General features: G+C 37.4%; 2 protein-coding genes across 15 annotated transcripts in view; one reads left to right on the top strand and one right to left on the bottom strand.

The window, feature by feature from the left end:
- Positions 1–25,049, top strand: part of DCLK2 (doublecortin like kinase 2) — a 245,108-nt gene that overhangs the window by 154,516 nt on the left and 65,543 nt on the right. Inside the window, exon 17 of one of the 3 annotated variants that reach the window (XM_072773592.1) lies at positions 24,727–24,862. The exons of 1 other annotated variant lie outside the window; for it this stretch is intronic. In XM_072773592.1, the coding sequence (XP_072629693.1) occupies positions 24,727–24,861 (135 nt within the window). In that variant the 3' untranslated portion in view covers position 24,862. Of the gene's footprint in view, positions 1–5,646; positions 12,088–24,726; positions 24,863–25,049 lie in introns of those variants that run through there. One more of the 3 variants, XM_072773591.1, reaches the window with a different exon arrangement.
- The window catches only part of LRBA (LPS responsive beige-like anchor protein), a 740,528-nt gene that overhangs the window by 1,521 nt on the left and 713,958 nt on the right, over positions 1–25,049 (bottom strand). For all 12 annotated transcript variants that reach the window (XM_072773570.1, XM_072773571.1, XM_072773578.1 and 9 more), the window contains 3 exons: positions 10,795–10,896; positions 7,570–7,766; positions 3,245–3,396 (listed from right to left, as the gene is read on the bottom strand). In XM_072773570.1, the coding sequence (XP_072629671.1) occupies positions 3,245–3,396; positions 7,570–7,766; positions 10,795–10,896 (451 nt within the window). The remainder of the gene's footprint in view (positions 1–3,244; positions 3,397–7,569; positions 7,767–10,794; positions 10,897–25,049) is intronic.

Raw genomic sequence — 25,049 nt, forward strand, 5'->3', positions numbered from 1 at the left:
AGAGTGTATATAAAATAGAAGAGAGGAGAAAAATCAAGAGAACCAAAAAAGCTGGTTCTTTGAAAAGGTTAACAAAATTGACACACTTTTTAGCTAGATTTACTAAGAAAAAAGAAAACACTCAAACAACTAAAATTATAGAGCTGTTACTATCAATTTTACAGAAATAAGAGGATTATAAGGCAACACTAGGAACAATTCTATGCCAACAGATCAAATGGAAAATTCTTGGAAAAAAAAGATCTTAAGAGTTACACACTCTATGGACTGAGCCAGCCAGGAGCCCTTGAAATGGAAAAATTCTTAAAAGCACACATTATACCTCTAAATCATGAAAAAACAGAAAATGTGAATAGGCTTATAACTACTAGGACTGAATCAATAATCAAAAACCTCCCAATAAAATGAGGCCCTGGACTAAATGGCTTCAGTGGTGACTTCTACTTAAGGAAGGATTAACACCAACTCTTTCTAAGTCATTCAATGAGGCCAGCATTATCCTGACCCCAAAGTCAGAGAAAGACACTACAAGAAATGGAAATTACAGACCAAATTCCCTTATGAATACTGATATAATAGTTTTGAACACATACTAGCAAATCTAATTCAGCCAAAGATTAAAAGGATTATACACATGACCAAGATGGGTTTATTCTTGGAGTGCAAGGATGGTTCAACATACAGAAAAATCAATGTAATCTACCACATTAACAGAACTGACAAAAACCTGCCAATTGATGAAAAAGAGGCATCTCACAAAATTCAACATGGTTTTATGATTGATAATACTCAAACTAGCTAATATCATACTCAATGGTTGTCTTCTATTATCAGAAACAAGACAAAAATAATTTTACCAGTTTAATATGGTACTGGGAGTCCTAGCCAGAGCAATTAGGCAAGACAAAGAAACAACATCCAAATTGGAAAGAAAGAAGTAAAATTATTTCTATTACCCATGACATGATCTTGTATGTAGGAAATCCTCAAGATTCCACAAAAAACTATTAGAATTAATGAATTCAACAAACTTGCATGATATAAAGTCAACATACAAATAAGCTGTTTCTGTACATGAACAATGAAAAAAATCTGAAAAGGAAATTAAGAACAATTCCATCCACAAAAGCAACAAAATAAATATAATACTCAAGAATAAATTTAACCAAGGAGGCAAAAGACTTGTGTATTATAAACTACAAAATGTTGCTGAAAGAGATTAAAGAAAACATAAATGGATGGAAAGAAACCCGTGTTCATGGACTGACAGATTTAATATTGCTAAAACGACAATACTAGCCAAAGCAATCAACAGATTTCAATCCAATCCCTATGAAAATCCCTTGTTTTTCTTCACAAAAATAGAAAAACCCATTTTAAGATTCATAATGTATTCTCAAGGAACCCCAAATAGCCAAAACAATCTTGAAAAAAAAATCAGATGTAGATGTCTTATACCTTATGATTTCAAAACTTCCCACAAAGTTGTAGTACTCAAAACAATTTGGTAGTGGCATATGGACCAACAGAATAGAGAACCCAGAAATAAACTCACATATATGGTCAAGTGATTTTTAGTAAGGGTGAGAAGACCATCTAGTCGGAAAAGGATGGTCTTTTCAACAACTGGCATTGGGAAAACTGATACACACGTGCAAAAGAAAAAACTGGACCCTTTCCTATCATATATAGACATTAACTCAAAGTGGATCAAAAACTAAACATAAGTGTTATAACTATAAAACTCATAGGGGGAAAAGCTTCATGACATTCGATTTTGCAATGATTTCTTGGATATAGTGGAAGCATTCACAACAACGGTAAAAAAGACCATTAAAATTAAAAACTCTTGCACATTGAAGGACACTATTAGGAGTGCAAAGTCAGCACTAGTAGTCAATAGGGAAATGCAAATCAAAACCACAGTAAAAGACTATTTCACACGCATTAGGATAGATACTATTTTTTTAAAAAAAAAACACAATCCAAGCATAACAGGTGTTGGTGAGGATGTGCAGAAATCCGAACCCTTGTGCACTGCTGGTGGGGATATAAAATGGCGCAGCCACTGTGGAGAACAGTTTGGTAGTTCCTCAAAAAGTTAAACCTAGAATTATCCAATGACTCAACCATTCCACTCCTGGCTATCTACCCCAAATAAGTGAAAACAGGAATCTAAACAGGTGTTTGTATGCAAATGTTCATAGCAACATTATTCACAATAGCCAAAAGGTGAAAACAACCAAAATGTCAACAGATGAACTGGTATACAAAGTGGCATGTTGTACTATTCAGCCTCAAGTAGGAATGGGTTTGACACATGCTACGACAGGGCAAATATTGTATGATTCCACTTATACGAAGTACATAGAAGAAACAAAATCATAAAGACAGACACCGGAACTGATGTGAACTGAATAGAGGTTTAGGAGGGAAAATGTGAAGTGTGTTTAATGAGTACAGAACTTCTCTTTGGGATGATGAAAAACTTTATTTAAAAAAAAAATTCTGGGGCAGCCCCGGTGGCTCAGCGGTTTAGCGCCGCCTTCAGCCCAGGGTGTGATCCTGGAGACCTGGGATCGAGTCCCACATCAGGCTCCCTGCATGGAGCCTGCTTCTCCCTCTGCCTGTGTCTCTGCTTCTCTCTCTCCTCTCTGTGTATTCTCATGAATAAATAAATAAAATCTTAAAAAAAAAATCTGGAGATCGGCAGTAGTGATCTTGTACAACAGTGAATGTACATCATGTCACTGAATTGTACACCAAAAAAATGATGGTAAAGTTTACGTATTTGTTACCATGATAAATTAGAAACTAAAAGCAGCAACTGTATATTAAGAAATAAGATGCCGAAGACAATCTACCTAAAATTTAACACTTGGAAGTTTTTAGGAAATAAGGCAAATCCTTCCATAGAACCCTCATGGACAGAGATACAGGCATTTTATATTAAACATGTTTAGAGCTCTTAAATTTTATTTTAAAGTAGTCTAAGAAAAAGCTTTATGGCAATATAATTACAGCCCTTGTTACTTCTGCCTGTTGCTGGAGAATTCAGCTTTTGTCCAAGAGTGGCTATGCCATCAAAAAGAAAAACACCCTTTAAGAAGAAACAACTCCAATATTCACTGGCTATTTTGATTGCCCAGGTGATCCCCACAACCCAGTCTATCCATCAGTCCCTTTAAATAAATTCCCTCCCGTTTTTAACATCACCATCAGTAGACCATGACTTGTGTGTTACCTCTGGTCGTAAGACAGGGCCATGGCCCGGATTCCAGCATCGCAGCCCGGGTAGGCAAAGAGGTGCTTGAGGTCAGACACCTGCCAGACCATGAGCACGCCGCTGTCCCCTCCTGTGAGCAGGTACTGCCCATCTCGGCTCAGCTGGATGGCCTGTAAGACAGACACAGCAGTGATCAGCAGAGGGTGGCCCTAGGACAACACTGGCTCCCGCTCCACGCCCCTCCACCGTGCAGCGCTGTGGTGCAGAGGGGGAGTGTGTGCAGGTGCTCTGGAGGAGTTTTTAGGAAATCAGGAGTTACAGGAAACTTATGCCCTTTCTCAAAAATCAAATGGATAAAGTTAGGCAGTGTTTGAGGTTTTCTTTTTCTTTTTTTTTTTTTTTTTTAATTTTTGCTTTTTAAAGATGAGGTGGCAAAGTCTTCCAGTTCTGTGAGTATTATCTAAATGGGTGTGTGCTGGGGACTGGGGCCCACACTCTGGAATGAGAAGCCTCCTGGCATCTCTAGTTGTACTGTGGGGGTGCAAGGCCCATTTTGTACCAAGGATGTGCTAGCTGCCCACACATCCCCAATAAAACCACCGCTGCCTTTGGGGCTGTGGCCCCCGTGAGAGAAGGCCCGCATGCTTTGTGCCTTTACTAGGCCTGCTGGACTTTTACAGCAGTTAGGGTACAGCTTGATAGGTAGAGAACCACCTTCCAGGGTAATTAAACCCCAGCTGAAGCATGGTCTTCCTGCCCCTGGACCGACAGCTTCCTGCTGGTACTGAATGGGAAGTACAGACATGGAATTTGTTCTTCAGTCCCGTAAATGGGGCCAAATGCAGACGACTGATTTTTTATGTGACTTTTTACATGTTTTAATGGTTGGAAAAAAATAATATGCCATGACATGTGAAAATTACATGAATTCCAAATTTCAGTGCCTGTAAATAAGGGTTACTGGAACATAACCACACCCATTCGTTTATGGCCACTCTCAAAAGTGACAACAGAATACGGAGCCTGCAAAGTCAGTCTAAAATACTTTTTATCCTTTTCTAGAGAAAGCGTAAACACCTGTAATCCTATGTCTACTTGGACAGTGAATATGGGAAGACACTGTGCTAACAAGCTGGAAAGAAAAAAAAAATCTAACTTCTGAAAATATATTTACACTGTTCTGCACTTTTAGCATAGTTGCCCTAAGTCTGTAAGCTAGCCCTTTGACAAAATTTCTAAAAAAGAATCATAGAAAACCAAAGACTGTTTCACAGCCCTTCTATTCACATTTACATAGATGCCAACTTTTACTGGTCTCTTAAGTGTAGCTTATCCTCAATATAAAAATACATCTAAGAAATAAAAACCCATGTACGGAAGATAGTTACATGTAAGAAGTATTTTCTAAATCTTAATACAAGTAGTAAGGTTTTTCAATATAAGTAAAAATCAATATTCTTTTCCCCCCATTCACTTCACAGATGGTGATCTCTAAGGGATACCATGGAACCGCGGTACACACCAGGGCAAACTATTATTTGCTCCGCTTACAAAATTCAGCTAATGAAAATCCATTAACCTTATGATTGTGGTTCACTTGAGTTTTATACTTGAGGCTGGATATGTGCTATATTAAAACATAAATTAAAACTATTAATCTTTAACTCTTTATTCTAATAAAGAATCTCTAATCCTAGTTCTGTCTGGAGTGAAATAAAGCCTGGATTTTTAGGATTATGCATTTATCGGCATCCAAAACATTTTAATAAGCCAGGTGCCTGCCAAAGTGAAAAAGTATTTTGTTGGCCTTTCTCATGAGGAACCTGTCAGGTTCCCCTGGAGTAAGAGCCAAGGTAACATTTACAGAGGGGACCAGGTCTTCTACCCAAACCGGCACTCACAGGGTTCTTAACTCTAGCCCACATCCTCAGTATCCAGGTTGGGTTGAGACTAGAGATTTTAAGAGGGCCCCAGGGACATGGAAATGCCCTCCTCTGAAATCCCGAGTGCCTCGGCCAATGCCCCAGCTGCACTGGTTTCTATGGCCACAGCAGTCTGCTGGGCATGATCACGGCCTAAAACACAGCTTTCCCAGAAAAAGAAAATAAATGAGTTCCTATGGGTGAAATGGTGGTTATCCTTTGTTTAGGATAAAACAACTTTGCTGCTCTGTACAGGCTGCCCACTTAATTTAAGTTACTCATTAAGACATCTAAACACTGCCTAGTTGATGTGCTATGATACGTTAACCAAATGCCACTGAACAATCTGGCATCTAAATAAAAACAGGTGGGAAGCCTTGATTAGTGCAGAGGTTCCCCAGGCTGCCTGCCTGCAGGGTTCTGGGTATTTCAAAGAAACTTAATTTCTGGTCTGAGCTGATGACTAATTTGTTTCCACGGTCTCCTTTCCTTACACAGGCTCAGGCTGCACGACGGAACTGGAGATTTTTGCTCTGTGATGTCTCTTATTCTTCCTCCCCCTTCCTTTCCTCCCCCATCCTGCTCCGCTCTCCCCCTCCCCCTGGGCAGTTAGCTGTGAAAGTGTCAGTCTCTGGAGCCACAGGCAGGTAGTGCTCATTTTAGGCAAGCTTGTTTTAATCACACAGTTGCCACTTGCAAGTTAGTATGATAAAGTGCAGGAGTGCTGGGAAAAAGGCAACGGATTGTTTAAGCCTAAAATCCAGTGGGAAATATTAAAGGGGGAAAAAAAAAACAATGGCTATAGGGCAGAGAGGAAAAGCATGTGTGTATGAACAGTCTGCAGAAAGCCTCCTTACCATCGCCTCAAGGAACTTCCCAGAGCCTTCGGTACTAACTGAAATGCCACAGATATTGTTTTAGCCAGCAAGGGATTTCAAATTATTTTACAGATTTATTAGTGTTGCTGACAATATAATCGTAACTCAAAGTGACAGATTATCAACATTATTACTGTAAAGAAAAGAAGAAAGGAAAATCCTCTGATGTGTACTTGGTTTAAATGAAGTATTATGGGAAGGAAGGGAAAAATAAAAGTATAAGTGCACGCTTTTGTGGTAGAGGCAGTCAAAATACAATGAAGAAAACTCACAGAGCAAAATGGAGACGACAATGAATTAAGAAATCAATGCTAAGATACAGAAGGACCAAGTGCCTTTCACTTCATCAATGTAGTCTATACTTAGGGTTGTTGTTTCTTAATACTTCCTTGCCCCAGCTATTTGTTTACTTGAAAGCAGCGCGGGGGTATCAGGCTACATCTGGGAAACTGGGAGAATTTATGTCATCTTAGCTGCCCCAGGTTAGGAAGAACAACGAATATAATGTCCAGAGCTAGCTTCAAGCCACATTCGGAGGGCAGAGGCCTCTATGATCCTCTTCGTACCTCCAACATGTCCACACAGTTCACATGTACCTCCAACCTTATTCTGGAAAATGATAGGAGCACCACAGCTTCATTTTATCTTAACCTGCCCCAGAGGCCTGGGAGTGAGGAAAGAAGGGCCTTGAAAAAACAGCCTCTCCAAAGAGCAGTCCTTATTGTGTTTTTCAATCTCTAATACTTTTGGAGTCATGTCCTGAAAGTGAAGCAAGAGTCCAGAAGGTGGGCAGCCCGGGTGGCTCAGCGGTTTAGCGCCGCCTTCAGCCCAGGGCCTGATCCTGGAGACCTGGGTTCAAGTCCCACTTCGGGCTCCCTGCATGGAGCCTGCTTCTCCCTCTGCCTGTGTCTCTGCCTCTCTCTCTCTCTCTCTCTCTGCCTCTCATGAATAAATAAAATCTTAAAAAAAAAAAAATAAAAAGAGTCCAGAAGGTCCACTAGCATTACCACTCCTTGTTTATCAAAAGGGAAAAAATGCCCAATTCACATAATTGGAAGTCCAACTCCCCTGACTTGGTAAGTGTTGGTCTTGTTATTCAAGAAGTCTGAAATGAGATACTAATCCTGAATAGTCATAATCCCTACCACTCCCACCAGCAACCTATTCAAGTGTGAACAGGAGCCAGTTTTACGTATAGTCTATTGTGCTATTTTAGCTCTGATACTCAGAAAACACAGATTAAAAAAAAAAAAAAAAAAAGCTGAACAACTGAAAGCCACCCAGGTTGGCTTCACAGGGCCTCAGGGAAACCTGCTGAAGGTTTTCAGCCCTGGCTTCGCTGAGCGCTGTCACGTACAGAGTGCTCTGGCTCAGCCGGGACGCGTGATCTGTGAAATGCACACGCCTTGTCCAAGTGCCACTTGATGACTTTCTTCTGGCGTGGAAAGGCCCTCCATGACCAAAAAAGTAAAGCCTCTTCCTCCTCACTCGCCACACTGAGAGGTCAAGGTCTAGGATGGAGAAAAGTCTGCAGCGTACTCACCCTTATGTTATCATCTGTTTCCATAGTGGCCTGGAGTTTCCCATTCACACTGAATGTACAGAAGCAGCCATTTTCATAGAATATGACACAATGACCCTCTCTTGAAGCCTGAATGAGTTTTGGTCTCAGGCAGTTTTCAGGACCCTCCAAAGTCCTTAACAAGTCTCCATTCATGGAATGTATGAGACAAGGCCCTTCTGAGAAAAGAGAAACAAGAGACAAAACTTTTTTAATGGTGACAAATGTGAAATGAATCTTGAGCACAAATCAAACAGGCTCAAACAGTTGAAGCTAAACATTTTCTCTCTTATATATGTTATTTTACAAACTGTCCTCTGTGTGCTGGCCAGATCTCACCTTCTACTTGGGAAAGGAGAAAGCCGGGTCACATACATTCAGGTTCACTTCTCCTCAAGAGCCAGGGAGCTACTTTATGAAATTCATTATGCCAAGAGATAACAGAAACAGGACTCATTCAGAATGGAACAGGACAAATTTCAAATCCTAGAGGAGCTTCCAGGAAGGCCGGGCCACAGTTAAACACAGGCTGCTGTCAAGCTCACCGTGAAGCTCTGCCACACGTCACAGGGGCCCAACAGCAGTGGCTGTGCTGTGGGCTGGTGTGGGGAGAGCTCAGGAGGGCAGCTTTGCGAGCCCCGAGCCTTCTTCCCTCCCACTGCTCACTAACCCCACCCCCGGAATAAATTCACCCAGAGATCCTTCTGCAAATGAGTACACTTGCCTGCTGCCCCCAAAGCGAGTAGCACCCACCAGGCTGAGCTGCCCGAGGAGGATGGGAGCTACTGATCAGTACACGCATATCCAAGCATTTTCGTTGTTACTGAATGCCTGCTACATGTAAAGAAGGAGTAGGTAACCAAAACCACCTGTGTGATGAGTAAGTTCTAAGACATGTCTGAGTCAGACAAGAGGGATAAAGCATAGAAGGCCTGCTGATCTCCAAGCTGAATTCCTCAGGCCTACGGGGACTCGTGACCTGACCCCACAAGACTACTAAGAGCATATGCCCTTTTAAAGAAAAAAGCAGAAAACCTGCTTTTTTCTTGACCACTCAGGGAGTATCTAAGTTTTCCCAACATAAATCCATACCCCCAGCCTCTGCGTCGCTTAGTGCCAGCATGCATGGATATCCACTGTCTTTATCACCTTTAAATGACATCAGTTCCTCAACACAGTTCAAACTTCAAGTTTCACAGATATTGCACAAAGTTCACATTTTGTGACTAGCTCTTCAGTCCACAGACAACTGTGCAAATAACAGGTGTGCATCCTGAGTGACCGACACATCATCTCCTTCAGAGTCTGTCAGTGAGTGGTCACTGACGGTCTGTTACTCAGTTCATGCACACAGAGCAAACTGTAAGGTTGTGGTGCTTCCTCATCCCCAGGGAGAAACCCATGTGACATTTTACAAAAACGGATCATCAAGAGACTACTGGCCAAAAGATGAACTCTCAGTAAGGAAATGAAAAGTGATAAAGCCGTGAGGGAACTTTGTACTGAATATAAATGGGGTTACAGGAGAAAGAACAGATTCTGGAAATGCTGACATTGCTCAGAGACTGGAGATCAGTGAAGGTGAACTTACTGACACAGATTAGAAAAGGGGTTGAACAAAAATGATGATGTCCCAGAAGAAGTGATGCCAACAAGAACCTTCACTTTTTAAAGGACCCAGGGGAATATTTCATACTGTTGAATGCACAGCAGATAAAATGTTGGAACCTGACCAAAACTTAGGAGCATGACAACTGGTCAAGGCACAGAAATATTCTCACTCTTTATCATACGTTATACAAACAGAAGCAGGCAAGCACTGTTCAAGTACTCTGGGTATGTCCCCACAAGGAAAACACTTTAATTTTCAGTGTTCCTAATATTTTAAATTATATTGTTCTATGTAAATGTGAGTTTTACTGTTTTTTTTTATGCCCGTGTGTGTGTGTGTGGGTATATAACTGTAAGAAAATTTTTAATGTATTGACAAAAGATTTTAAAAGCCATGAAACAACCATAAATTTTCCCATTCATTGTTAAGATTAGTCTACATGGTTTCAGCTTGCATGGTCATTTTTATGGTCCTGCACTGCCACTCAAAGCAAGGATGACTTTTAATATGATACGTTCATTTTATATGTCTAATTTTTTAAATTAAGGTTTTACTTTTAATCTCTATACCCAGCATGGGGCTCAAACTTACAACCCTAGGATCCCAAGTCACACGCTCCATTGACTGAGCCAGCCAGGTGCCCCTTTGTCTAGTGTGGAACCTATGCAGGCTAAGAACTTATATTTGCTCCAGATATATGAAATTACTGGGTATAAGAAGGAAAAAAATCTAGTAGGTATAGAATTTTTGTGAACATTGTTTCACTGCTTTGACCAACTAAATTTTTAAACACAATCCTTTGAATATTTAATGTCTTGTTAGCTAGCCTAAGTATTATAGTTCGAGACACAGATAAGGTGAGTCAAATACTCAATGCATCCCTATCAGATAACCTTCAAAGACCCAGGATTACAGTATTTTTTTGTGTGTTCAGACTCAGCCCAGGGAGGAGACAGAGAGATGGATAAACTATTGCAGTGGAATAAGCAATGAATTAGAAACAGCTCTGTTCCAGGTCAGATCCTGATTTGTTGCGTGTGCTCTTTGAAAGCTTGCTTAGTATCTTTGGCCTGAATATATGATGATGGTGCAAGGGCAAACATCCAGGAAACCAGCTTAAGTTTCTTTCCACTCCATTCTCAATGCCATCCTGGCTCTTGCCTGGTTCTGAGATTTGGAAGTTAAAAGAGACCAGGTCGAGTTTCCATCCAGGTGTGAGATGAAACCTAGCCCAGAGTCCAGAAGAATAAACAGACAGACAAAGATGTTCCTTGTTCCTGCCTCCCTCTTTAGAGCAATGCAGTGAAACACAATTTTCTGCAATGATGTTGATGTTCTGTATTTATCCTGTTCAGTACAGTAGCCATGTGAATAGTGAACACCTGCAAAGTGGCTAGTACCACCAAGGAACTGAATTTTAAATTTTATGTAGTTAACTTACATGTTTTAGTTAATTTATTAAACAGTCCAACATGGCCAATAGCTACTATAATGGACAGTATACTTAGAGAAAAAAGTACCAAATCTATCTTTGGCAATTTGTTCTGGAAGACACCAAAAAATGCATACATTTTATGAAGGTACCACAGATTTACCTTTGGAACCGCTTAACACCAGGCCTAGCTCAGCGCAGACGGCAGCACAAGTGATCTCATAGTCGTGGCCTGTCAAGATGGCCCGAGGAGTGGTGGTCTCACCTTTAGGAAGGAACAGATTAGAAACAAATCAATTCAAGTTCATGCAGGGGGATTATCTCTCTCAGCTCCCTCTACTTAGATTAAATAACTAACAACTTGTTCCTAATCCCTATAATGCCTGAATCTTTAATTCATAGTTTGGAAATCTGTCTAGAAATCCTATTTTAGAACTAGATCCAAACTGTATGCTAGAGTATGAAGACCAGTTGCCAAATTTCAAATCCTTACATGATTATCAAGCAACAGTGGTTGAAAACAGAGTAAAATAAGACAACAATCTGCCTTGTAGAATGCCTCAGATACTTCCCAAATATTAATATAAGCCACTCAATTAGATGATTTATAGATGGATGATTATAAAAGTAGTGACTCTAGGTTGATTCATATTTCAAGGAAGGCAGCCCCCCTCTTCCATGGGCCACTGAGATCCCTATTGTAGTGAAGAAAGTCTGAACTAGGACACAGTATCTCAAAGTAGCCCCTCTCTTCAGTGCCTATTTACTAGTCTTAAGTATTTTCCTGATATATAAACCTCACAGAGTGTATTTCTCTGTGGTTCAAAGAATAGAGGGGAAATAAATTCTTACACGTAGTTCTGATTGTGACTGAAAACTAGAGGAGGAAAGTGAGGAAAGGCTAACAGAGAATGAGTATCCAGACAATGGAAGATGTTTCCAGACATTTTCACAAGTAGAAGTCATCCTGCATTTCAGTCCCAAAATAAAAAGAGAAAAAACTGGCTGGTTAATAAGGAACCCACACCACCAACAGGCCCAGCTCAGATAAGAAGACAGTAATGGGCTTCATTTGTGGCTTGATTCATGCCAAGTGGCAAGGATAAGCCGAATTCCATATTTAGCCTAAGGAATACTATTTTCAGACCACACTAGCCCTCCACTTTTATAGTCTCTAAAAACAAAGACACAGAAAGCCCTTATAAATGGGACTGGAGAACAGTGTTCCATTAGCATGCTTAGATTTCCTTGATTTGAATTGGTTTCACAGGAATATTGATAAATGATACTGTATAATCCAAAAGGGGCAAATGTGCCCAGAAAATGCTCTCTAGCACCAGCTGTGGAACTCAGTAGAAAAGAGCAACTTGTTATCCTATCAGGTAGGTTAGAGAAAATCTCCCAGAAACCTACCGTCCTTGGAAAGGCAAATACTGGCTGTTGAAAAATTAAACTAGGCTCCAGAGCAGTGTTTTTTCTGATGGGTCAGTAGATTCTCTGAAATTTCATGCAAAATATATGTACATGCCTGTTTTTCTGGGAGGATAGTGAGGGGAAGAAGGAAAATAAATAGTTTTTACTGAATGCACAAGATCCGTGACCAAAAACAGGGGAGGGCCTCTCCGATGGAGACAGAGGCCACACCAGCTGGAGCCTACAATTACTTCATGTCTAGCTATTACAAAGAATTATCACAATGCATTTACTGTGGCACATGATGCATAGCTGTGTCCCTACAGAATCCTTCATGACTTTTGGTGACTCTAAGTATTTCTGCATGAGATTTAAGTAGAGGAGCATCAGAGCAAACTTTGCACCACACTGGTTGTGCCACATGCAGTGAGACACTGGGACTGGCCTACATACTTAGTGACAGAGGGAGACGTCAGATGACACATTAAAGACAAGGGGTTAAGTGGAACAAGGGGCTTCGTGTCTTTTGATTCAAAGATTTTAAACTTTGTGGGAAACCCACCTTAATTAAAAAACTCACTTGACAGTTTGCTAACCAGAAAGAATTTAAGAACTATGGTTTTTTCCTTAAAAAGCACACCAATTGGGGAATTTTTAAAGAAAAGAAGCAAATAATGTAAGCCAACCTGAACTACTTAACTTTCTGTTAGAGATAGGCTTTGCCACAAAAAGTAGAAATAAGTATGTTTTAAAAAGTTACCTAGAGTTAGGTAACCATGATTCATGGTTTTCCCCATTCCCAAGACACTACATTCTACAAAATACTATGTTATTTTTTAAATTAATGTTTAAATACATGTATTGGCCACTTTTTAAAATCAAGAATTAAAATCATTAAGATCTAAAGAATACATTTTCAATGTGATTATTCCTTGTTTGTTTTCCTAAGTTACCATTTTATTGGGGAGGGGGGGGTGAGACTTGTGTTTTTACTTGAGTTGTCTTGGAATTCCTTGGTGGGAAATATAAGTGTGAAGGAAAACTGATGGCAACTGAAAGCAATCTAAAGTGTTGTCACTTAAGCATGTCAGTGCTAACTTTTTGTTTTCTAGATCTAAAAATTTTTTTCCCAGGGAATAGGAAAGAAGTAAAAAAAAAAAAATTTGCTAATTATATTTCTTTAGCATAAGAGTCGAAATACTGAGAATTTTCTAGGACTGTAGAGTTTAGGAAGCCTCAAGATAAGCCCCACAAAGTGGGTTAAGGTAAAAGCATTCTTTTTTGTAAACTCCTAATTAACATTTTTTTGTAAGTAAACTTTACTTATGAAATATGAATTCCCAGTGATCCACACTATACCAATCATTTCTCCCTCCACAAGTCAGAAGACATACACATACTGAAAAATATTTTTCTTTTCCTAGGGCCTGATCTCTAAATAAAGAATTGTTCAGTGCTAGGACTTTGGCTTCAAAGTTTGGCAAAATGTTCTCTAACCCAGGAAGCAGGTTAGACAGCTCAGGAAATATAGAAGGAAAAAAAAGGAAAGGAAAAGAAAAACAACAAATTAAAAACATAAGGGTAAACTTATGACCACTGGGTTGTTCTCAGGTAACTGGTTTCACAAACACTCACTGGATTTCCACTAAGACTACATGCTATTTAACATTCCCTCCCCTCTAGAAATGCACATTGATAGCCTCTAAAAATCCACGGACAATATAGGGAAGGATATGAAATCCTCTTAAAGAAAGCTGTTTCCATTCTTATCTAAAGACTGAACTGTGTATTCCCTTTACTATCTGTTATGTGGATTGAGTATGCTTTACATTTTCTCATCAAAAAAATCTGTTCACAGTAAATACTTGGAGTTTTGTAAGTTCTAATAAACCAAATGTTTTAAATATTAAAATTTCACTACAGCAAATAGAATTATATGATAGGGGATTTAAATCCAACAAGTCAAAACTGTTTAAATTCCACAGATATTTTGGGGACCACTTAGAATAAAATTACTAAGGGCAGAGGGGAAAGTCAGAGGCAGAACACAGGCTATATATGTGGCTCACAGAATGTATTTATTTCTCTGTAGTTACACATAATCCTGGATCACAGAGCACAGCAGTAACCTCCTACAGAAAGGAAAGGAAAAGCTGCTCTGTACCTGTGTATATTTGTCTTTAAAGTCCAGAAACAAAATCTAGGAACCATGTAACTCACTGCCATTGTAGCACTCACATCCCAACCTCATGCCAGCCCTGAGAGTTAATACTTGGGGAGGTTGGCAGGGGAGATCAGCTCAAATAAAACAATACTGGCCATACATTACTTTTTCAAAGGCCCCAAAGCTATCATCTTTTTCACTGAAGTCCTTAAAACGAATAAAGAACAGGAAAAAAAAAAGTACTCTGAAAAATATCAGGTTAATTCTTTGATAAAAATGTGCAGGAGTTAATGGATACAAGAAGTCGTTACTTTTGCTTTCTGAGATAGTAGGATCTACCAATAGCTAGATCATAAAGCAGAACAGATTCCTTTAAGAACCTTTTAAAGTCTTACTGCTTGAAAAATTGTCATGGCTTTCAATAAAGCTGGGAGAAAAATTTATCTTGTTGCTAGTTTAAGGGGCTACACTTCAAACTCCTCTTAAAGAAAAATAAAAAGAGAAAGAGGATAGACTTCTTGGACTGCTTTGAAAAGCTTGAGCAATTACTTCAAAGGAAAGGGTGTCTTTGTCCGGAGAGCAGGTTTATGACTACTGATGCAAATCCTAACCAAAGACTGAAAAGGATACTCAGTGCATCTTTATGGATGGCCTTAAAGGAAGATGAACAAGTCAAAGGAGATTAAAGACAGTCCAAATCCTGCCAAGAATACCAGGACACACCAGTTTTTAGAGATGTGCTTTTCACAGTACATGATACTGGAAATATCAGTTCTAATTTACAGACACTGTTCTAACAACCCAACTTGCATTTAAGCAGCATAAGATCTCCATAATTCCCATTTAGCATTTATATTGGATCTATATTTTAAAATATTAGGTGACATGTTTTACACCATTAGGCAAAATAACAAATGTTTTTATTAAATGTGTTTCTTTTGGTGCCCTCATAACTAAGTATATTTCTCCATCAAGTGGACCCTGAAACACTTACAGTTATACCTCAAAGAAGAGAAAATAGTAATTTCTCTAGCACCCTGTTCATAAATATTCAATGAGAAAAATATTTCAAAAGATAAGCCTCCATTAAAACAAGAGGGATTAATAATCCAGGTAAAAACAGAGCAGACATGTTTTTCTGGCAAACTTTTGACTTACATTTTTAAAAATAAATAAAGTTCTTGGTATTTTTGGCATCATTTCCTCAGTCCTATGAAAATTAAATTGCTTTAAAATGTACTGTGAAGTTCTCCGTAGCAGTTTAAATATATTATTAGCAGAGAATCCCCCTTCATTCATTCCTCATTTTTTAAATACCATTTATCATGAAACAAAGTTTGGTTTAACATTTCTCTATTCCTACTTCTGTAGAAATGATATTAGTTCTTTCAATTAATACTTGTTTAAATGACTCCTGGGCCAAGAGTTAGCATTTCCTGATTGCTTTCTCATTCACTTGCTCCTTCTTTCCTTTAATAGCCTTTATTCGATATATATTATGTGAAATGCACTGTGGAAATAAGGAACGGAATAAAATACAGTATTGTACTGGCAAATGACCTGATTCTATGGTCACTGGATCAGGTTTTGTTACCTTACTATAAACCTGCAAATTATAAATACCTGTCTGTAATTGGAAAGGTCAAAAAGCTGTACTGAAGTTCAAACTATTCATTACAACTGAATTTTTATACAAAATGAATATTTTACAGCAATTAATAAAATCCTTAAGTAAAAACAACTGATATAATTTTCCACATTGTTAAAATGTAGTACCATCTGACCTCTTGGAGGCAAAACAAAATATGAAACGTGTCTTTGTTAAAAAAAATTTTTCAATAGAGTATTCATTCTGAAAGAAAACACAAGCTTAAGAATCTAAATATATAAGTTATTAAGTATAGATTTTTCAAAATCTAAGCATTATTACAACTGAATTTTTATACAAAATGAATATTTTACAGCAATTAATAAAATCCTTAAGTAAAAACAACTGATATAATTTTCCACATTGTTAAAATGTAGTACCATCTGACCTCTTGGAGGCAAAACAAAATATGAAACATGTCTTTGTTAAAAAAAATTTTCAATAGAGTATTCATTCTGAAAGAAAACACAAGCTTAAGAATCTAAATATATAAGTTATTAATTAAGTATGTATAGATTTTTCAAAATCTAAGCATTATATAATATATGCCAGTCATTTCTTAAAGATGGATACTTCTGTTTTGCACATGCCTTTTGTTCCATTTTAATTACATTTTGATTACTACAACACATAGGGAGAGAAAAAAAAATTAATGTGAAAACTGTACACTTAGGTTTCTCATGTGGCTCACCATAATGGCAAACCAAGAAAGGAAATGGCTTTCTGAAACGGAAGTGAGGTTAGCTACTAAATGTTTCTTAAACCTTTCCCATTAACTTCCCAATGTTCCAAAGGGAATTATAACACTACATTTTAATTATGCAAAGGGAATTATTTGAAATTTGTTCTATTCCTTCTTTCTCCATCAACCCTTCTCCTCCTCCATTAGAAAATGTGTTGTGTGAATATATACCTACAATTGCATACTTAAAGTATAATCCTAAATTGTGTAATAATATTTAAAAAAACCCCACAAAATCCTTGGGTGCCTGGGTGGCTCAGTTGGTTAAGTGTATGACTTGATTTCAGCTCAGGTCATGACCTCAGAGTCATGAAATTGAGCCCCACATCAGGCTATGCGCTGGGGGTGGAGCTGCTTAAGATTCTCCCTCTCCCTCTGTCCCTACCCCTGCTTGAGCATTGGCTCTGAAAAACAAAAAGCAAAACAAACACAAAGTCCTGGAGTGCCAGAGTGGTTTAGTGGGTTAAGTGTTTGCCTTTACATGATCCTAAGGTCTGGGAATCAAGCTCCACAATAGGCTCCCTGCTCAGCGAGGAGTCTGCTTCTCCCTCTCCCTCTGCACCTCCCCCAGCTCATGCTCTCTCTGTCTCTCAAATAAGATCTTAAAAATAAATAAAAATAAAAATTCAAAATCCTAACATGATGCATACTGTCATAAGAACTCAGTTTAGCAAAATTATCTCTGTATTCTCCTTTGTAAATATAAGGCGTGCTTCAGTGACAGGGTTGCATCAAATTCTCTACAGCCCAATTAAATCAAATTAAAAATGTAGTACAGTTTAGTGATCAAGAGTGGTACCTCTTAAAAAAAAAAAAAAAAGAGTGGTACCTCTGGCCTAGAGTACTACCTATGTGACCTCCCTTGGGTATGTTCTCATAGTTACAGAAAGATCTAGGAGCTTCAAAAGGCCCAGGGAAAAAAGTAAAGACATATTTATAATCTCTCTGTGCCTCATCTATAAAACAAGGAAAATAGCAGTAGTTACCACACAGGACTACTATGAGGATCAAAGAATTACTATGTAAAGTAATGCCCACATGTAGGGAGCACCCAGGAGGTATCACTTAGGAGTAGAAGTAGTACTATGAACAGTAGAATGATTTTCACTCTCTGTTGTAGACACTTCTTTCAGCAAAAGTATATCTTACCCTATGCTGCATAAATGAAAATTAGAGATGGTTCTGATTATTTTTTGTTTCTTGTCATTCTTTTGTCTCTTAATTTCTAAAAATTATACTTTGATTTCTCCCATTCTTCTTTTTCTTAGACTTTCTAACCTTCTCTAACAATCCATATAACTTCTTATAAAACTACTAATATCTAGAAGCAGGAAGTGAAGGTATATTAATATAATTAGGTATTCTTTCCCCAAATATCTTTATTGTCTCTGATTATTAAAGTAATACATGCTCATTATAAAACATTCAGATAATTTAGTAAATTATGAAGAAGGAAATGAAAAAACTGCCTCTAAATTCCACTACCTATAAATAACTATTGCTAAATGACATAAAAAACATTTTGCTGGCAGTCATTCTGGACTTTTTTCTATGCATAAATATACACAGAATACAAAGTGTACACATAGACATAGATGCCTAGAAGATATATCATATATAGTCTGATGATCTTTTACATTTAATGATAACAGACAGCATATCTTTCCATGTCAGTACTACAAACTCATAATACATTAATGGCCATGCAGTATTTCATTATGTGAACATATCAAATTCTACGTAACTATTTCTTTTTCCTACTTTCTTGAGACTTTTCATTTGTTGAGTCCCCATAGAGGGGCTTGATTTGGCTCTAATTCATTGATAGCTTCTATAGCTGTATATCTAGTGTCCAGTAACATAAACATAAAATTCTGACTCCAAAAAAGAATACAGATAAAAATATTTCACATCTTTGGCTATTAGAAACATTCTGAATTTGACAACAAAAACAAAAAATAAGTAAGACTACTTCAAACTAAAATGCTTCTACAGAGCAAAAGAAACAAACCATGAACAATGAAAAGGCAACCTACAGAGTGGGAGAAAATGCTTGCATATCATATATCTGATAATATCCAAAATATACAAAGAGCTCATACAACTCAATAGCAAACAAATATAAAAGAATCTAATTTAAAAAGTGGACATAGGAAAAAATAAGTAAAAAATGTGAAGAGGATGTGAATAGTATTTTTTCTAAAGACTACATACAGATGGCCAACAGGCACATAAAAAGGTGCTCAACACCACTCATCATCAGGCAAATGCAAATGAAAACCACAATGAGATATCACCTCACAGCTATTAGAATAGCCATTATCAAAAATACAATAAATAGAGGTGGCTGGCTAGGTCAGTCAGTAGAGCATGCAATTCTTGATCTCAGGGTTGTGAGTTCTAGCCCCATGTTTGGTACAGAGATTACTTAAAAATAAAATCTTTAAGGGGATCCCTGGGTGGCTCAGCGGTTTGGCGCCTGCCTTTGGCCCAGGGCGCGATCCTGGAGTCCCAGGATCGAGTCCCACGTCGGGCTCCCAGCATGGAGCCTGCTTCTCCCTCCTCCTTTGTCTCTGCCTCTCTCTCTCTCTATGTCTATCATAAATAAATAAATAAATAAATCTTTAAAAAAAAATCTTTAAAAAGAAGCCACTTTCACTGAAGACTATTCTTTTTTTTTTTTAAGATTTTATTTATTCATGAGAGAGACACACACACACAGAGAGAGAGAGAGAGAGGGGCAGAGACACATGCAGAGGGAGAAACAGGCTCCATGCAGGAAGTTTGACGCGGGACTCGATCCCAGGTCTCCAGGATCACACCCTGGGCTGAAGGCAGTGCTAAACCGCTGAGCCACCTGGGCTGCCCAAGACTATTCTTTATATTAAAAAAGTGGAAAATAAATACCAACTGTTGGAGAGGATGTGGAGAAGAAGGAACCCTCATGCACTGTTGTAGGAATGTAGATTGCGGGATGCCTGGGTGGCTCAGTGGTTGTGGGTCTGCCTTTGGCTCAGGGTGTGATCCTGGAGTCCCGGGATCGAGTCCCACATTGGGCTTCCTACATGGAACCTGCTTCTCCCTTTCCCTCTGCCTGTGTCTTTCTCCCCCTCTCTCTCTGTGTCTTTCATGAATAAATAAAATATTAAAAAAAAAAGGAATGTAGATTGCTACATAGCAACTATGGAAAGCAATATGGAGGTTCCTCAAAAAATTAAAAATAGAACTATCATATGATACAGCAATTCTACTTTTGGGTATTTATTTCTGAAGGACATGAAAACACTACCTTGAAAAGATACCTATACCCTCATGATCACTGCAGCATTATATACAACGGCCAAGACATGGAAACAACCTGTATCCACCAAGGGATAAATGGATAAAGAAAACGGGGTATGTGTAGGTGTACTTATGGATTATTAATCATTCATAAAAATAAAAAGGAGATCCTGCCATTTGTGACAACATGGATGGACCTTGAGGGCATTCTACTAAGTGAAATAAGCCAGACAGAGAAAGACAAACACTTTATAATCATATTTATATGTGGAATAAAAGAAACAACCAAAAACCACCCAAACTAAAAAACTGAATTTAGGGATACAAAGAACAGACTGGCAGTTGGTGGGGAGAGGAGATGGTAAAGGAGGTCAAAAAGTACAAATTTTTAGTTATAAAACAAATAAGTCCTGGTAGTGTACAGCATGGTGACTATAATTAATAATACTATGTTGTGTATTTGAAAGTTGTTAAGAGAGCAGATTCTCATCACGGGAAAAAAGGTTTATAACTGCAGTGGCAATGGATGTTACCTAAATAAAGTGTGGTTATCACTTTGCAATATATACATATATCAAGTCATTATGTCGTACACCTGAAACTAATGTCATGTGTCAATTAAACTACAATAAAAAAAAAAGAAACATCCTGATCCCATTCACTCCAAGGAAATACGGAATCTCTCAATTGTAGAAAATTACAAGCTACAAGAATAAAAGCTAAAAAGTTCAGCAGTTATGAAGCCTTAGCCATGGCAGGCAGAAAGAATTCTAAGGATTTTTTTCCTAATTAAACATACTTCACGTCTACAATCTGAAGTCTGACCAAGTCTATTTGTGAGGAAAATTAAAGACTAGAGCAATTGTTGCTTTGTAAAAGAAATCATTAGAAGCATGTAAATACTTCATTTCATATATAAATGGGTCTCTTTTAATAAATTCTCAGGAATATCTAAAACACAATATGAGGTACATGTACACGAAAACTGTCACACAATTTCTCTAATGAAATGAACTTTCTGGAAGGTGATAAAGTCAGTCTAATACACTGTTCCAGGAGGTCTTCATTAAATGTGTTCTTATAGTGGTTCTCCAAAAAGGTTACACACACACACACACACACACACACACACACACAGAATATTCTAAAAGCTGAAGAATCTTGCTTTTAGGAATGGAAGAAGTAGCTTGCGATTTTGCAATTTCAGGGTATATTCAGTTTCAACTAAATGAAAGAAGATATATTCAAAATGTTCTTTGAGAACTTTAGTTGACTAGAGGGAACTTAAATCTTACATTACAATTAGTTTTACCAATTGTTTGAAATGAAATTTCCCATCTGAGCATAAAGTATTAGACAAGCAACTTTCCTTGGTGTGGCACTATTAAAATCTATACATGAAGATACAAAGTTTCAATTTGAGGGCATAAATCATCAGTTCTTCTGTTCTCATACTTAGATGACTATAGCCTACGGCTGAATGGTATACTCATTTTTCTCTGCAACTAAACAAGGTAAATAAATGTGATATATTGGCACATCACCCCACCACTCTGCATATGGTGCACATTAAGGTTGTATTCATTTGCCATATGAATATAATTCCTTTTACCACATCTACTATTAGTTACAAGCAGTAAATACAGAGTTGTTTTGCTGGAACTCAAGGGCCTGCATTACATCATGGAGCACTAAACATCCTGGACCTTCTGGAGAATTTCATAAACGTAGTTTAATGTCACCTGAACTTGAATACTGCCAACATACTGCTTCAAACCCAAGTTGATGAATTCTTCAAGAAAAAAAGAAAAATACAGGGCAGTCTTGGTGTTAGTGCAACAGTGTACGCCAAAAGTCAGACCACAAGGAAAGCTCTTGATGAGGTAAATACAGGAACTCATGCTCTAGACAAAGAATCAGATCAAGAGTCATAGCCCAGGTTTCAAGCCACAGTTGATTCAAGCTTTGCTTTCATATTCAGAATCAAGTGAACATAAGGTTAAAATATCCAAACAGTTTTCCTCCAGTGTAGTTTAATGAAGATCTGGGATCGAGAAGATAAGAGTCTGTCTCATGACAAACTGATGCTTTGTTTCGTTGGGCATAGGTTGTTTACTTTTTCCTTAAACAATAAATTTCTTATAAATATCCAATTCTATGCTAGGGTGGGGAAAAAGAAGGAGGAAAGTGATTTCTTTTACAAATGTATATAGTTCAACACAAATGTATGTATCTTGGCATCTGTAACCCATAAATAATCTATCACAGACAATTAAAAGCAAAGTACACCTGACTTAATCAAGTAGTGATTTTCAAATTTACCAGTATTAAGTCCCTGAGTACATCCAGCAGATGGTGCTCTAGGACACCTACTTACAGAAAGAATACTGTTTATGTTACCTCCAACTATATTTTGGCAAGACAAAGAATAAGGATTTATCAGTAGCTTCAGTAAAACATGTTAGGCTTTATGATAGAAAGAACATAATTCCTAAATATGTGCACAAAAATATACATATGCATAAGCACATGTGCACAGAAGCAATCAGTAAATAATTCACACCTGGACATATAATGATACTACTTTTCTTATAGACTGATGAGTAGTCCATGCATATCAGTGGTATTTATAGTCATATGGCAAGATCATTCTAAATTCATTAAAAAAAAATTTAGAATGCCTTAAAGTTAGAATTCATTTTTAATTATAGCAGGAATGTCTCATTAGGGTGATACTAGTAAAATTAACAACAGTAGGATTTACGGTAATGACTTAAGTGATTGATGAGAGTATAACAAAATGAAGTTTTAGACAGAGAAAAAGCAGGGCAGCTATGGCATACAGTACTTTAAAAAACAGCTCTGTGGTCTGTTAGTGCTAGCCTTATGGTTAATAAAACCTTCTTTCTAATTAATGGTGCTGAAATATTCTTAAAGAACAGAATCTTGTTGTTATGAAAAAAACTTAAATAGTTGTGTTTTTTTTTTTTTCAGTAGACGCCATTCCTATAAAGGAGAAAGCTGACATAGATTAGCATGTCTGATTGCAAAGAGGAAAAAAATGCCACCTTTCAATCAAATCAAAAACAGAATGTGAGAATGGAAAAGTACTTTACTGAAATACTATATACACACATACATACAACACCCTCATAGTCAGCAACCATTTGCTTCTCAAGCTAATCAACTGTGGCTTTTAAAAAATTACTCAGAAGCCTGAAAATACTTAATAAGCATTTACTTTTAAAAGCTTAAAATGCATCTAAGTTTATGATCTCGTAATACAATATAAAAATCGTAGATAATAACTATTTTATAAATTTTCATCTTGCTTATAAGATTATTTCCAAGTTTAAAGTATTCAGATGTCAATTGAATGCACTGGGGGACGTTTTCTCCAAAATTTGTGAACATACAGTCTTTATAGCATTATTCTGAGGGGAAAATGAGTGTTTCAGGAAAAGCATTTTGGTGCACAGATTCAGTTCTAAAACACAAAGAGGACGAGGGCAAAGAGAAATGTGCTTCCATGTAGAAAATACCGTTCATGAAAATGTTCTTGGTTAATTTTATTTAAAAATCTACAACTAAATAGAATCATATCTTAATTTCTCTTCTCGGTAAGAAAATTGCATTCCGTAGGAGATAACTATCACAAAACAAAAGAGTCAAAGATGAAAAACTATCTGTTATACAGGAAAACAAGGCTTTTGCCACATAATCTAGGCAGAGTTTATAAAACATGTGCATCCTTTTAAAAGCCCAAGTATAGGTTTTATCCAGTTTGAGTTAGCCTGATTTTGCCCAAGCAATGTGTATTTTAATACTGGATAACATGATTTTTAAAAAATAGTAATAAAGCCGTGAACTTCACAGAGAGCACTATTAGATTTGTGGAAAACGGTGCAGACATATGACCCTAGGAAGGAAGATTTCTAGCTTATCCTCATGATTTTTGAAAAGCAAAACATACAGACTAAATACTTGAAGGAGACCCTATAAAATGCAAAAAAAAAAAAAAAAAAAAAAAAGCAATAGCTTAGTTTTCTTGACCTTACCTATTTTCCCATCAAGAAAGAACAAGTCTGTATTCAAAAATTTAAGTTGAGGCATTGTGTGCATTTATAGATCAGGTTGAAATTATATGTTAAAAAAAATAGCGTGGCAGTTTCTTAAAGGTCATTTGTATTGCATTCAAGAGATACAATATAGGAATAAACATAACCTAAAATTCCTCATTTGAAAAGCTCTGACTTCAGCGGCTGCATCGTGGAGACATCAACCAGCCAGAGGCTTATAAAATCCAAACCAGCTTGCGCGAATGTGTAAAACAGTTCACATGCGTGGTAAAAATGTCTTTGTTTTTGTTTTTCATTCTCTTCTGAAAAGCTTAGGCTGGCTTGTTCATTTTTCTATTCTAATGTGTGGAAATTCTCATTATATGAAAAAGTGCCTATTTGTCTTTCACCCAGATTCATCCTTCAAAGCTAAAGCAAAATTAGATTGGGACATCAGACACTATAAAAGGGCCAGAAAGGATTAGGTTCACTTTGAGAAAGGTAATTTAATTTAGTCAAGATACATTACAATTTTCTAAAATTTTTATTAGATATGCTGTTATGTTATTCTTTTTTTTCTTTTCATTACCAGCATTACTAGGGGTTAATGTCCACCACGCTGCAGACAATGAGAGGGTATAGATGAAGTGCTTTATGAAAAATATAACATTATAATGTATACTCTGATGCCAACAAGATGGTGTTTGTGTAGTGATTTATTTGCTCTAAGCATTCCGTGCTTCTGATGACACCTTAAGTCAGTTACTATTGTTGCTTTCATTTAACAGACAAGACAGAAGGACCACAGCAAAGCTCGGAACTTGGATTTGCTTTACTCCAACTCTAGGATTTGGTCAATGCTACTTGATTCATTTTTTTTAGAAGACATGCATGTAAAAACCATCTCTAGGAATGATTTATAAGGTATTTAAATATATATTTCTCCCTTCTGGAAAAGCTGAATATTTCTAGTTTTAGATATACTTTAATTTCTGAAATGTAACCGCCATCACATGGAAGTGTAGCTAATAAGCCTTTGGCTACTTCTCAGAGTACACGTTGGTAATGACCATGTATAACATAGGACACAATTAAGTCAAGGAAGTAAAAA

This window comes from Canis lupus, chromosome 13, assembly GCF_048164855.1.
Source record: "Canis lupus baileyi chromosome 13, mCanLup2.hap1, whole genome shotgun sequence".
Lineage (NCBI taxonomy): Eukaryota > Metazoa > Chordata > Mammalia > Carnivora > Canidae > Canis > Canis lupus.